Below are 15058 nucleotides of genomic sequence, written 5' to 3' on the forward strand. Positions count from 1 at the left end.
CAGTTAGGGACATCACAGCCACCAGGTTTTCCTGATTTTAACATTTTCCTACCACGGTGGTTACGAGAAAGGCAGCTAGGCCATTTATTGGAAGTATTACCTAAACAGGAGTGGCAAGATACAAAATGAAGTGTCTCAACTGGCTGTAGACAGAGCATGGAGGGGAAGAACGTTTGCAATTATAATCGCCCCTCTGCTATTAAAGGCTTAACTGTATTTACTCAAATATTCCACACCTACCCCTCTCTTCCTATCAAGTGCGTGGTGGCATATCTTTGCCACTGTCTTGCGTCTTAGTACAGCTAGTAATGGCACGAAACCTCCCCCCCCCCCAACACAATAATACTTTTTGTATTGATGTCGCCGGGGGCTGCGCCCCACAGAGCCGTATGTCACCCTCCCCTCCTCGCTCTCATCCTCCTGGCATTTGAACGCCCCCTGTAGGTGACGTGTGTGTGCATACCGCAGACGTCCGCAAGTGGGCGCAGTCCAGCCAGTGATGTAGAATAACTAATATTGTGCCTAAGGGCCGGTTTCACCAAGCGAAATTATCTCGATAAAGTAATGAATTATCCAGATTAACCGAATATCCCGTTTCACCACTCCGAATATCTCGATCTTTTAGTGTTATCGAGATAAAATATTTTAACCACCGATTTTCGTGGTTAAAGTCTTATTATCGAGATAATATTGTAAAACGAAGTGACGAGAGGAGATTTTAAAAATTGTAATGGCTCGAGGCATGTACAATTTGATTTTTGAAGATGAAAGTGATGAAGAAGATGCCATTGTTCGTCGGCCACGATGGATGCGAGATAGAAGCGATTATTTTGAAATGTATGATGAAGAAGACTTTAAAATACATTTTCGCCTTTCAAAACAGTCGACTATGTTTGTTTTGGAACTTATAGAAAATCAACTACAGTTTCCCGAAAAGTAAGTTTATATTAATATTATTTCCTAATGTTAATTGTTTCTGTAGAATAATAAATATGTATATGAAATCATAGACAAGTAAAATAAAACTCATTTATACGAACATTACATTACAACCTTCAACATACTTTTTTCGTCTTTCACAGGAATATGTCAGTGTCGCCAATGAACCAACTGCTGGCTACACTTCGATTTTATGCTACAGGCTGTAACCAGCTAACCATTGGGGATTATGCTGGCTTTAGTAAACCCACAGCTCACCGAATAATACATAGGGTTAGCTCCGCAATTGCATCTCTTCGACCGCAGTTCATTAAATTCCCAGAGACGATGGAAGAACTGAATTTAGCACAAAGGGATTTCTATGCAATTGCTAAATTTCCCAGGGCTATTGGTGCTATGGATTGCACTCATGTAAAAATCCAGTCACCAGGTTGGTTTAAACACTGATTTTATGCTACCTTTTTATTAAACATTGCAATCCACATACAAGCTTGTTTTATGTTTGTTGCAGGTGGAAACAATGCAGAATTCTACCGTAACAGAAAAGGTTACTTCTCTGTGAATGTGCAAGTAATTTGTAATACAAAATTGGAAATTACAGATATTGTTGCACGATGGCCTGGTTCCTCACATGATAGTACCATATTCAACAATAGCAACAGAAGGGCATGTTTTGAGAGAGGGGAGTATGGTGATTCTGTACTACTTGTTGATGCGGGCTATGCTTGTAGGTCATATCTAATGCCTCCATTAGATAATCCCAGAAGTCCACAGGAACACCTATTTAATGAGTCGCAAATTAGGTCAAGAAATCCTGTAGAGCGAACATTCGGTTGCTGGAAGCGACGTTTCCCAGTCTTATCTTTAGGATTGAGAGTGTCATTAGAACATTCGTTTGCCATCATTGTAGCGACTGGGGTGCTGCATAATATCCTGCGACAAACTGGGGAAGAACTCCCTCCAGACGACCCTAACCTCAATCTCCACCTCCCTTGGCAACAGTTGCTTGAGGAAGGAAATGTACAGCAGAACAACGAAAATGCAAACAGAAGGCCCAGATATGACAGTGTCAGGCATTTACTGATTGAAAACTATTTCAGGAGGTAAATGAAATTTACATATACCTATAATTAAATACCTATATATGTGTGTGTGTGTTGTAATACTTATTTAAGATACGATTATTTATCACTCTGTGTATTTTCAGTTTGTTGTAGGTCATACTGATCTATATGTCACACAGAGATGCCATCAACTTGAAGATTTGCTGGTGAAAATAACTACATATAGCAAGATGTATGGAATATTTTAATACATTTGCATTGTAAAACTGCTTAGATCATACAAAATAATGTGACATAAGCGAACATGTATTATCTTTTATATAATTCTTAACATTTGTACTTGAAACTGTTTGTTAATAGGCACAATGAATATCACTTTGTAAATATACATGTAATATATAACAATTATGTCATGATAGTTGAGCAAATGTTTAATACATAAGAACAATTAAATTACTGCAAATGTTCTAGTTCTTTCTTTATTTTCAAGATTTGTAAAGATAAAAGTTCAGTTTGCAGCTTTTCCTGCTTTACTTTTTCTCGTTCTTGTTGTAACCGCAGTTCCCAGATTTCTTTCATAACTTCTTTTTCCTCGATTGCATGTTTTTTTGCAAGTTCAATTAGTTCGATTTTTGCTGCATTGACAGCACTTACTTCTTTCACTTTGGTGGCCGGGGTTGGTCGCCGCTTGCTAGTAAAGGGAGATTGCACTGAAGCATTTCCCCTACTGCTAGGAGGCATTGCCTTCCCACTACTTGCACTGCATGAATCAGTAGTATTGGTCTGCACTGTGTTTGTGATAGCCGAGTTGTTATTGGAGTGTCGAAGGGCAGAACACACAGGACTGCTGAGCATGGCTGGAGTATAATGCGTCCAGTCGCCATTTGGAAGAGTTACCTGTGGAAAAATTAAATTTGAACATTATGTGAGAGAAATAAAGTTAACACAGTGCATAGGCTATAGCTATACATGATTAATAAGCATAACTATGCACAGTGACACATCCATTAGGTTTTCTCAAAATAAAGTGTAGGCCTACTAACTGTCTCTGCCGTCTCCACGAAAGAAACATCCACTTCTGCTCCGACATCCAGTTGAATGCTGTCATCCTCATCAGTAGGCCTATTTGATGCATCAAATGGTAATATTATTGCATCTGAATCTGAATCGAAGGGATTCTTGGCACCATCGATAGTCGGTTTGATTAGGCTCTGCACTCTCTCACAAATGGGATCCTTACTAACTGTTTTTGAAGGACCTCCACCTGAAAAAATACAGAATTAATTTAGTTATGTGGTGTATATTTCATATCCACTGGTGGTATAGTGCGAAGTGTCTTCTTGACAGTGCAAAGGTTATAGTTCTGATTCCAACTCCACCCAAGATACCTCTTTAATATATTACAATTAATTCAAGTAACTAAAAAAATTGTTATTGCACATGTTTACAATTCGTAAAATTGCATTATGGATAAAAATGCATACAATATTTATTGCTGTACCTAAATATAATGTACCAGGATATACAGACAAAAAATATATTACCTGTTCCAGTTAATACTTGAACTCGTTGATCAGCAGAAGTCTTTCGCGTGTGCTTTTTGAGATTCTCCCACACCGCTTTTAAATTTTCTGCAGTCCTGTGATGTTCTCCAGACATACAATTGAAAGTATCTGCAAGTATTTGCCACTGCTTCATTTTTTGTTGCTGTGAAACACCATCTGTTTTTTTATTTTCAATGATATTGAAATGTTCAGTTACTAAATCTAAAAGAATGTATTTCTCCTGCTGCGATGTATTTTTATTTCTCTGCTTCTTTGACAAATTACAGCCTTGGCTCGCCATAATAGCCTACGAAATTTCTAGCCAAACTTTGATAACGAAAGGTGTTTACAAACAGAAAATCGCGATAATTTCAGAAGATCGAGTTAAACTTATCTCGATTTTCTCAGAGAAAGATAATATGTGGTGAAACACATATAACTTTATCGAGATAGAAATGGAAGATTAACTTTTTATCTCGATAACATCATCGGGATTTTCAACTCGACTGGTGAAACCGGCCCTAAGAGTACTTGCAGTTTCGGCGCGATTGCGCTGACGAATCACCTCGACAGCCATGCCCTCCCCATTCGCTTCGCATTGTCACCCGATGTAGGACGCTCTCCGCGCTCCGGGCACTTCATCTTATGTACGAACTGACCTTTGTAATTCTGTTTCATTATTAATTTCAAATCGTTTGCTAATATCCTTGCAGTCTACCTCGGGGGCGCAGCTGTATAAATTAATTATATATTTAAAAGCTTGGCAGACTTTGTCATTACCACAAGGACATTACTGACCGAACCATCCGTAAGCCGGTCGTGCCGCAAGGCGTTACGCGGTGTAACTTTATTTATATTAATACCTAGTGTACGGGGGATGTTAGAGAGTACCGTGTAATAAATAATCGTTTCGCAAACCTTGTGTTGTTATTATGCATCTGACCACATGTGTGTGTACAAGTACTTAGCGGCAAGCGGGACGCCGTAAGAGCCCACGCGAGCATTCAGTGTAGCGTGCCCGACGCTTAGAGCGGGCCAGGTTCTGGTAGTGAAATAAAGGTGTAAGGCGGAAACAGTCACGTCCCCTCACGGACGACTTCATGCCTTGAGGACAGTCTCCGCCGGATCTCTGCCCCCTAGACACAGTGGTGCCCACTAACTTTTACAAACTATTCAAAACTCCATCCCCCCTGCTGCAACAGTATGTGTGATTATCTGAGGCTGTCCACGCAAGCTGATCAAACTTCATGGTGTAATAAGTTAAAATTTTTCCACACCCTTTTACTTTTTAAATTAACAAAAAATACAAAAAACAGTGCAAGTTGGTGCAGACCACAACAATGTGCAAATATTATCAATGTAACAAATGAGCAACTGAACACAGCCATAATACATCTATTCCACGAAACCAAGTACAAACTAGCACAAAGTGAATAGATGCAGTTATGCTAAACTAAATTTGTAACATACAGTGTTTTATCGCAAAATCATTGCATATACATATCATTGTAGCATTGTTATTTAATGGCGTCAAAATCTGGGAAAAAAATTCTCTCATAAAAACCACACCATGTTTTTGGTTCTGCTGTTAAGATTACGAGCACTTTGTGTATAGTCCATCCACGGTAACCTCCTACTTTTTTAAACGAACCTTTGAAAAAACACACCAGGATGCAGCATGTTTGGTTCGTTTGCAAAAATACTTTCCATCATATGCATATTAAACATGCATTAACACTAAATTACCGTATAATGATGTTAAATAAAATTTTACAAAAAAAGTAACTATCTATGTACAATATTATTAATATTAATGATCTCGCATGTGTGTAAATGAAACAGTGAGAGAAGTGGTGTGTTGGCAATGATTAGAACGAAATAGTTCCATAGCCAAAATATATATTTTTTGACTTTCCGCGTGTATTTAAGAATTTGTTTGGGTATTTGTTAAGTTTGAACATTTTTTTAAATCTCTGGTGAAATAAAAACGTTATGTTAACGGTAAAAAAATATTACGTGCCGAAACCGTGGTCGCGCATTAATAATGTTAATAGTCACTTGTTTGTTTTCTCTTTCAGCCGCTTTCAGCAGCTCTTTAAGCAGTCTGCAGTCTGTACGCCATTTTGCAGTGTGTTTTAATATATTACTGACCGTGAAATAACGTACAGTTTGTGTTTCAGGATTTTGTGTTAATATTGTGTATTTTAACTTTGTTATATTATTTATTATCTACTATTGTAATGATGGAATTTGTTATCGTTTTGATATTTTGTGTGGTTCTTGTGATTGCTGTAATGGTAATTGGTTCCGGGATGGGGAAAGCTACTTCGTCGCAGCGTCAGATGGACATCATTAACGTCGCTCAGAACTTATATCTTTTAATTAGGAAAGGCGACTTGAAGAAATGTGACGTTACGCAGACGACCGCGTTTCTTCTCAACATCGCAAAGTCAACTGTTCTCAAGTAAGTAGGCTTTTTTCGTTTTCATGCACGTAAAAAAAATATCGACTGTGTCCTAAGTATTGTCGGCCTGTGTTTTAACTCACGAGGTTTTTTGTGTTTTATTTCCAATTTATATTTTTTGGTGTGCGACAACACCGCCATGTGGCGTCTCTGTTGAAAACTTAACCTAAAATCATATTAGGCCTACTCAGGTCCTAACAATAACAATATAGGCACTTTCAAGTATTTTTATGGGTGTGATACACGTTTGTTTATAACGATGTTTATAAACTTTATGATAGGTTTAACTATAACATAAGGGAGTGATTTTATAATTTGCATTTAATTAGTTTTTCATCTGTTTGGGAGATCACAAAATAAATAAAAAACACTTCATTAATTTCGTGGACAAAGTCTGTAATGTTTCCATTTAGTGACCACAAAGCAAATATTTGTGACAAAATGCCATATTTGGAACACTGCCTAACTGCGTATTGTGAACGGGTCCCCGGAAAAGTGTTATATGACAAATGTTTTTTTTTTTGGTTAGGTACTACAAGAAAGACATTGAAGAAGTTTCAACACCAGGAAAAAAGAGGAAAAAAAGGCCACAGGAAGGAAAGTCACTTGACACAGTCGACGATTTCACAGTAAATGCAATCAGGAATGCAATTTACAGGATGTACGCTGAAGGTAAAAATTTGATACTGAAGAGTAGTTTCGATATCACTGGGGTAGGCCCTACTTAATTGTATTCATTTCATATATCCATATGCAGATTGACCGGTTCAGTTTTTTTCCCGATATCATCTGTCCTTTAAAAATACTTAACATTTTTGGGTGGTTTGTTAGGTTTCTTTATTGATGTGGTATTGATATATAGAATATTGTGCAACATATTAAATACGTACACGTCCTTTTAAGGTTAGGTTAAAGATAGAAAGAAAATTGTTACATTCTAAAACTACAAGTAATGTTTATATCGTTATACACAGTATACATATTAAATAACCTCAACTTTTATGATGTATCAGAAGGTTAAATAATGACTATTTCCAGTATCAATAATATCCAGTTGTGCGCTTTAGCAGTAATTGGTTACAAATTAGTGAGTTGTGGTCTAAGCAAGCATGGTTATTAAAAAAAAATTGGGATACTTAATTGGCTAAATTGTACTGTGTGGCAGGGTCCAGTACAATATATATTCTATTGCAAAATAGTGTCATGCCCCGCCTAACTTTTTAGAAAATATAGGGGTATTGTTATTTTATAAACAATAGTCCTACTTCATTGTAATGAAGTATCATATGAAAACACAACTTAGCCAGACAAACTGTGTGTTAGTGTATGAAGTAACAGAAGGTTATAAAACAGTAAAAGTTTAGTATCGCGTATCCGATTCGATACATTGATCCTGATCGCATGATCCTGCAAATATTGATCCTGTGATTGATGATGCTTGCTTTTCTAATTTATTACGTTTAAAAATCCTGTACAAAACCAAAAATAAAAACCTGTGATGTAGTAATGAGTTATGATTTAAAGTTGAATAATAATGAAAATATATATGTCTTATTAAACTTATGATAATTATTTTTGCTATACCACAATATTTGATTATGTTCAGGATCTTTGATCTGAATAAATGAAAAAAAACATGCACCACACGATCAATAGGATGTACAGGTTCATGCATAAAGATCTAGGGATCACATGGGATACACGATACAAAACATTTACCTACAACACAGTGTAGAGCTTGTAACTTATTGATTGCTAAATTGAATGCTGAAATACTAATGGGTAAATATTTACTTGGGCGGTATTTCCGAAAAAAAATGTTAAAAATCCGAAAATACCTTTATTTTATGCTCTTCAACTTCCTCTTTTCATTAAAAGTGGCGGAGATAAGAAATTCCAAATACTTTAGAAGATATCGAATTTTTAAATTTCATCATATGTAGTTGAGCGGTATTTGCGAAAATAAATGTTAAAAATCCGAAAATACCTTTATCATATGCTCTTCAACTTCCTCTTTTCATTAAAAGCGGCGGAGATAAGAAATTCCAAATACTTTAGGAGATATCAAATTTTTTAATTTAATATTTTAAAACTAAAATGGTCGATTAAGTCAGGTCAGTTACATTATAAATACTTTCAAACTAAGGTGATATTAAAAATAATGTGAATTAATTTTAATTATTCTTTAGTTTTAAATTATTTATAATGTAACTGACCTTACCTAACAAACCCGTAACAAAGGATGTACAGTAACAACTCACGTAAATTTTTTTGTTACTTATTACTTGGGCAACAATATCAAAATAACAAATAAGACTTTAAAATTAGAAACGTTAAAAACTCACCTAAGTTGGAGGCGGTAATTAAACACCGTTTTAAACAATAATTGAACTAAATAATCACGTATTAGTTCATTTGAATTCTGGCCTATCACGAACAAAAACGTGACATCATTATCCAATAAAAAAAATAGATACTCGTACGTAAACAAGAAACAATGGTGCACGCACGCCACAGGAATGCGCTGGTTTTGTGCTGAAATTTAAAAATTCGATATCTCCTAAAGTATTTGGAATTTCTAATCTCCGCCGATTTTAATGAAAAGAGGAAGTTGAAGAGCATAAAATAAAGGTATTTTCGGATTTTTAACTTTTGTTTTCGGAAATACCGCCCAAGTAAATATTTACCATTAATTTAAAAGTATTTTTGAAATGTAAGTTTATTAAAACTATTTAATAAATGTAAATTGTGCACTTAAATTATCTTCTACGGGGTTGTGGTTTCGCTTAGTTTTGTGTACCTCTGTTATTTCATGTATTGTTAATGTATGCAATAAATTTACAGGTTTGAATGTTACAGTCGACACCATTTTGAAAGAAATCAGGGAAAGACAAATAGATTATTATGGTGGAAGATCAAGTCTTCATAAATTGTTAAAGAAGATGGGATTTTCATGGAAAACTGTTGATGGACGAAAAGCTTTGATAGAGAATGAAAACATAGTATTGCAGCGAATAGATTTCTTGAGAAAGTATAAAGAAGAAAAAGAAAGAGGTGCCAATTTCATATTTGTTGATGAAACATGGATTTTCCAGAGAGGCAAGGCATTAATTTATTTGAAAATTTGTTCTGTGGTCCAATACAAAGTATTTCATTTCCATTTCATATATTTTTCAGGAACTGTATCAAAGTCATGGCAGGACAAGAGTCTACAATCTGCGAAGAGACGTACTGTTGGAGATGGTAAAAGGTTTATTGTTGTTAATGCTGGAGGGCGCACTGGCTTTGTGCCAGGAGCAGGATTACTTTTTGTTTCAGGTCAGAAGACTGCAGACTACCATGGCGAGATGAATGGGGAAACTTTCTTGATGTGGTTTGAAGACATGTTGGTGCATCTTGAGGAACCCAGTGTCATCATAATGGACAATGCTTCATATCACAGCACCCAGGTATGTGCAATGGTAAAGCAGTGTCTTTTTATTGCTCAAATTGTAATGTGAAAAATTTACATGTGTTTATTATTGTGTATAAGTACGAATATTCGAGACTAATACATTTTGCCAGCAATAATTGTTATCTTAATAGTATGCCTACACTACACTTTTATAAACTATAATGTTTGAGCTGAAATTGATTACACACACACACACACACAGATATATATATATATATATATATATATATATATATATATATATATATATATATATATATAATGTAATTGAATTACATTGTAGTGCAAACTAATTTAGTAGAGGGTTTGAAATACCAAATAAAATTTTTTTATTGCAAACAGCATTTGAAAATGACATAATTACTTGTTTGGTAAAAGGACCCACTTTATGAATGCTCTGTTGCCCTACTTAATAAATTAAAATAATATTTTCAAAAAAATTTCTAGTCACTAAACTAACATGCTTTGTTAAATTTAGAAATTCATTACGACAATATGCCAAAACACATGTTTGCTTTGCATAAGTACAGTAGAACCCTGTTATAATTTGTTTTTAAGGGGCTACAAGAAAAAAAAACATAAGCAGGAAATTCAATTTAGTACTTTTTAGTGTGGATTTATTGCCAATGGACTCAACAAGCTGCATAAAGATATATTTGATGCTCCAATTTGCTTGTAGCAAGCTAAAAACAATTTTTCTTTAACATCATGGTGCTTCCAGCTTCTATCTGCTTTGTCTTTACTTACACATTGTCTCATTGCTGTAAAATTGTCATATTTCTGTATAATTGTCATAATTCACGACAGTGTTTACAGTGGAAATGCTTAAGTCCAGTTCTTTTGCCACTTGAACATGTGATTTAAGTGAATACATTTGAAAACACACAGAATGGCTTAAAATTTATGAATTTATTTGTTTTCCAAGGGTGTCAACAGGCAGTTAACTGCTAACATACACATATACATAGACAGTATAGACAAAGGCTTTTAATTTTTTTCGTCTTCTAAAATTTTATGAAGTGAACATTACAAGCACGAAACGCATAATTTGTGAAACATTATATCCAGGAATTAAATACATTGTCCTTATAGGGAAAATATTGGACTTGAAAAATAATACATTATAGGCAGGAAAACTTTATAAGCAGTAAAATTGTAACAGGGTTCTACTGTCATGAATTCTTATCAGCTACTTGAGTATTTAGTTAAATGTTGGCACAACGTAGGTTGAGAAAACACCTACAACGAACTGGACCAAGGCTGCACTGATCGCGTGGCTGGAGAAGAATGGGATAAAACATGAAAATAATTTGTTGAAAGTGGAGCTGCTGAGAATAGCTAAACAAAACAAGCCCCGAATACGGTATATTATTTCGTTTTTTTTACAGCATTTCTTTAAAAGTGAGATAGTTGCAAAAAATTACGTATACACCTTGTTCTAACACACTTTTCAGATATGAGGTAGACGAGTTGGCTCGTAACTATGGCCACGAAATTCTACGACTCCCACCCTATCACTGCCACTATAATGCAATCGAACTAGTTTGGGCTCAATGTAAACACCATTACAATAGTAACGTGGGGCGGGCCAAGAGATTTGACAATGATGCAGTTGCAGCCATCTGGAAAGAGGCTCTTGATGCTTCCACACCAGAGAGGTATTTTCATGTTGCATGACCAATGGGGTATTCCTTTTGAAGTAGAAATTGTTTTATTTTCCTGTAGAACATTCCTCAAGCTTCAGCAAAACCCTTACCATACATTTTTACATAATACGTAAGTATTGTTGCCTAGCAGCCTGGTCCTACCATTCCTTTTGATAACTTTGTGTGCTAGTGTGTGTATAGTGTGATTATCATTTTGTGTATATTCATATACCAGTAATACAGCTTTAAAACAATTGGTAAAAATAAGTGGTTTGAATTTGTGTAGTTGTCGTTTTGAAAATGTGTTGCATGTATGTGTTTGTGTTCGTGTTTGTGTTTGTGTTTGTAATTTTATTCCCATGTGATTCATACATATCTGTGTAGTTTCTAGATCTAACAGTGGTGACTTATTTGCAAGGTTTTTTTTTTTTTGTAATTGCAGTCCATTTGCAATTGTTTCATTTCCATAAATAGTTTTGTATTTATTAGTAATTGTGATATTACTTTCTGTTATGCTTAATCTTGTGTCAATGACTTTAAAGTTATGGTGGGTTCAGTGCTGTAGGCAGATTTAAATATTCAGATAAAATTTCAACGTAGAGAATTTTGAATATTTTCATCTAGCGAACTTGAATAGGTATTTACACATGTAGTTCTTGCACATTAGTATTTTCAAAAGTTATGTTATTATAGTGAAATACATATACAGTAAATCATCAAAACTATTCAAAAAATTAAATTTTCGCTATATCTCACTGTTTTTGTCTGGGACAAATTTTAACCAAAAACAAACACAAAACTTATGAAATAAATATTTTATCATATGCATTCTAAGCCTTTATTGATAACATATATAATATTTACAGCTTTATTATATCTTGAATAAACCACTATAATTTTTTTTTTTTCAGATAACATAAAACAAAACATGTTACTTCAAGTATTAAATAATAGCTTTGATAGTTGAGGAAAACACATTAAACGAGTTTTGTTGTGTTTAAAAATACTTTCTTGTGGAGTGAGTTCAAAATTGTATGTAATAAAGAGCATGCCATGCATTGTTTACTATGCCGTTTTGACAGAAACAAACATATTTTGTTATAGAGTGGTTTTTGCTATAAACAGGTCATTTATATAGAGGTTTTACTGTATACATTAATTTTTTTAGATGGGCGAGGTGTGTGGATCACGTGGAGAAGCTAATTCAAGCAGACTGGGAGAGAGAAGTCCACATAGACAGCGGCACCATTCCTCCACTCATCATCCACCTCGGCGAGGATAGTTCAAGTGAAGACAGTGACAGCGAAGAATTTGAGGTTACGACACAGCAAGTAGATGGAGACAGTGAAGTACTGGCAGCTCCTCTTGATGATTTACCCGGGTGTTCTTATTGAGGTCTGTATGTAATAAACACCTGGGCAACTGTAAGTATTGGGGTTTGAAACATTTTTTTTTTCTTTTATGCATTCCCATGAAGTATGTTGATTACTGGAACTTTATGTATTAACTTTATATTACACGTATTATGAAATGAATATTAAATTTCATTTCTGGATTCGTATAGGTGTATGTGAAACATTTTATTTTGTTGTGTGTCTTCATTTTTCAGTGAACTTACTTGGAAAACAAAAAGCCAGTCCCCATCCAGGGCCACAAATAAATAATGCATATAAGTGGTATAGAAATTACTGTCAATTCTTCACCACAATTTTACTGTTCATAAAATTATGATTTTGTCTAATAAGTATACTCAGGAAAATGTATATAACCATATTTTTATTTGTGGCCTTAACCGGCAAAATGGTAGGGGTTTATTAAATAAAAGAAGAAAATTCATTTTTAAATGTTTTCATCTGAATTTGTTAATTTTATTAAACCTTCAATCCTTAGTCTTTTCCAGATTGCTTAGATGGACAGCCATATGTATAATTTACAATACTTTTTTTTTCAGATGCAGAAAACTGTGTTGAACTGTACTAAATGATGATATTTATTGCTTACATAAATGTTGTAAATTTATATATTCTCCTAAAAATTTACTTTAAATTATATGTTATTTCTTTAGCTAACAAACTTATTTTTTAATATTTTTACCATTGGGTATCATAAATAATGTTATGAACATATGCATGTATACTTAGATCATATTCAAATTACTTTTATATATATATATATATATACATACATACACACATTGTTTTGACAGCTGGTGATTGTAAACAAACCATTTGACATTTGTCACATGGCAATGTTTTTGTTTACATACGGCGGAAGGATACATAGTGACATTAAAGTAGATCCGGTGAAAAGCAGGGCTTCAGAAAAGTAGGAGGTTACCGTGGATGGACTATACATAGTAAACATAACCTTGCCAAAGATTACAGAACAAAGAACAATGAGGCAGCAATCACTTTTCAAGTTGCATTGGAACATCATAGCCTGCACCATATGTTATTTTTAGGTTGGTTATCTTGCCACCAAATATTCTGTTTAAGTTTTTTTCCTTCAGTTTGTTGATGGAGAAAAAATAATACACGAATGCAGAAATTGATTTTAATGCAATATATTAAATGGAGGTCATCAAGACAATGGTAATGCAAAGCAAGATATTATTTTAAGGCTGTTATATGGACGGTCCAGTAAATTTACTTGGTTATTTTGTCCTTTTTTTTTAAAAGTCTATTTGAATATATCTTGGGACGTGACTTCAGGCTGATCCATTTTCGTCAGCGGTTTTTGATAGTCCACACTCTTTCGTGGTTAGTAGCTAAAGTTATCAGATCGAAATGCTACGTTAAATGCATCTCGCGTTTGGGTCACGATTTTTGTTGTAAATTTGTTTTAAGATGGTACAAAATATATTTTTGTTTCGTAATATTTATTAACAAGTTGTATAAATTCAACTAAAAGTAGGTTTAAACACAAAATTAGAATTTGTATGATGTTTTAATTCTTTTTCGGAATCGTTTTCTAACACAATCTTTAACAAAAAATTATTTTCTCGCATAAAAAATGCACCCCTTCTTTTAAATCTTGATTTTAACATAAGACATGTGACAATTATGCAATTAAACAAAGTAATAAAAAAAATATTGCAAAATAGAGTGACAAAAATAACTAAAATAACTTATAACACTAATTTTTAATTTGCTATCACAAAAAGCAGTAAACACAAATGCTTTGGAGTTACAATGAAACCTTCTCAACATGAACTCCTTTTAAAATGTTTTCTCACACATTAGCATTCACAATCCTCCAGAGGTTACTGTTCACTCATAAGAAATTCCCCTAATTATATATATATATATATATATATATATATATATATATATATATATATATATATATATATATATATATATATATATATAATACAACTGTCCCTTCAGAAATGTGTTTGAGAGGGTGTCACTGCACTTCTCCCTACTTCATGTACTTCATCCCTGCGAAATACTAAGACACACATCCCCACACTCAAGCCACTGCCCAGGCCATTCCCATTCCTGCCAAACAGCTGGGAGGTGGGGGGTCATCAGACAGTATTAAGTCAATCAAAATACACACACAAAATCAAATATAAAAAATAAACATCAATGCCTGTAAACTAATCTGCGTAAGTGCATACTGCAAAAAATTTGCGTACGCCTAGCTCTCAAACTCACTCAGCTGTATAATATTGCAAAGCAAAAAAATAAATGCTACATACATAAATAATAAATTATATTTTCCACTTCCTTGCAATCAAGATGTCACTGACTGCAATAATTGGGGAAGGGGGGGAAGGAACATGTGCATGTTTTATAGTGTGTGAATAATTTTTTATGGCCGTAAATAACAATATGAGCTATTTGTATATGTTTTCCAGCAAATGTTTACAAAAATGACAATGATAATACAAATACTGTAATGATTAATCCATACATCACAGAAGACAAGCAACATGCACC

The 15058-nt window shown here is 34.1% G+C and overlaps 3 protein-coding genes across 11 annotated transcripts in view; 1 reads left to right on the forward strand and 2 right to left on the reverse strand.

Annotated features, from left to right (window-relative positions):
- The window catches only part of LOC134539820 (epidermal growth factor receptor substrate 15-like 1), a 122704-nt gene that overhangs the window by 16622 nt on the left and 91024 nt on the right, over window positions 1-15058 (reverse strand). The window lies entirely within an intron of this gene.
- LOC134539826 (myb/SANT-like DNA-binding domain-containing protein 3) lies at window positions 2025-5484 on the reverse strand. Its single transcript, XM_063382119.1, has 3 exons — window positions 3548-5484; window positions 3047-3267; window positions 2025-2900 (listed from the first exon to the last, which is right to left on the reverse strand). Exons 1-3 carry the CDS (start codon window positions 3846-3848, stop codon window positions 2457-2459), a joined length of 966 nt encoding a protein of 321 aa, XP_063238189.1. The 5' UTR covers window positions 3849-5484; the 3' UTR covers window positions 2025-2456.
- On the forward strand, window positions 5788-13130 carry LOC134539824 (uncharacterized). Of its 4 annotated transcripts, XM_063382118.1 has the most exons (6): window positions 5788-6011; window positions 6541-6683; window positions 8856-9110; window positions 9189-9254; window positions 9330-9460; window positions 12280-13130. In XM_063382118.1, exons 1-6 carry the CDS (start codon window positions 5788-5790, stop codon window positions 12391-12393), a joined length of 933 nt encoding a protein of 310 aa, XP_063238188.1. In that variant the 3' UTR covers window positions 12394-13130. The 4 variants fall into 4 exon arrangements, with proteins under 4 accessions (XP_063238188.1, XP_063238186.1, XP_063238187.1 ...); XM_063382116.1 differs by having other exon boundaries at window positions 8856-9254; XM_063382117.1 differs by having other exon boundaries at window positions 9189-9460.

This window comes from Bacillus rossius, chromosome 16 (genome assembly GCF_032445375.1).
Source record: "Bacillus rossius redtenbacheri isolate Brsri chromosome 16, Brsri_v3, whole genome shotgun sequence".
Lineage (NCBI taxonomy): Eukaryota > Metazoa > Arthropoda > Insecta > Phasmatodea > Bacillidae > Bacillus > Bacillus rossius.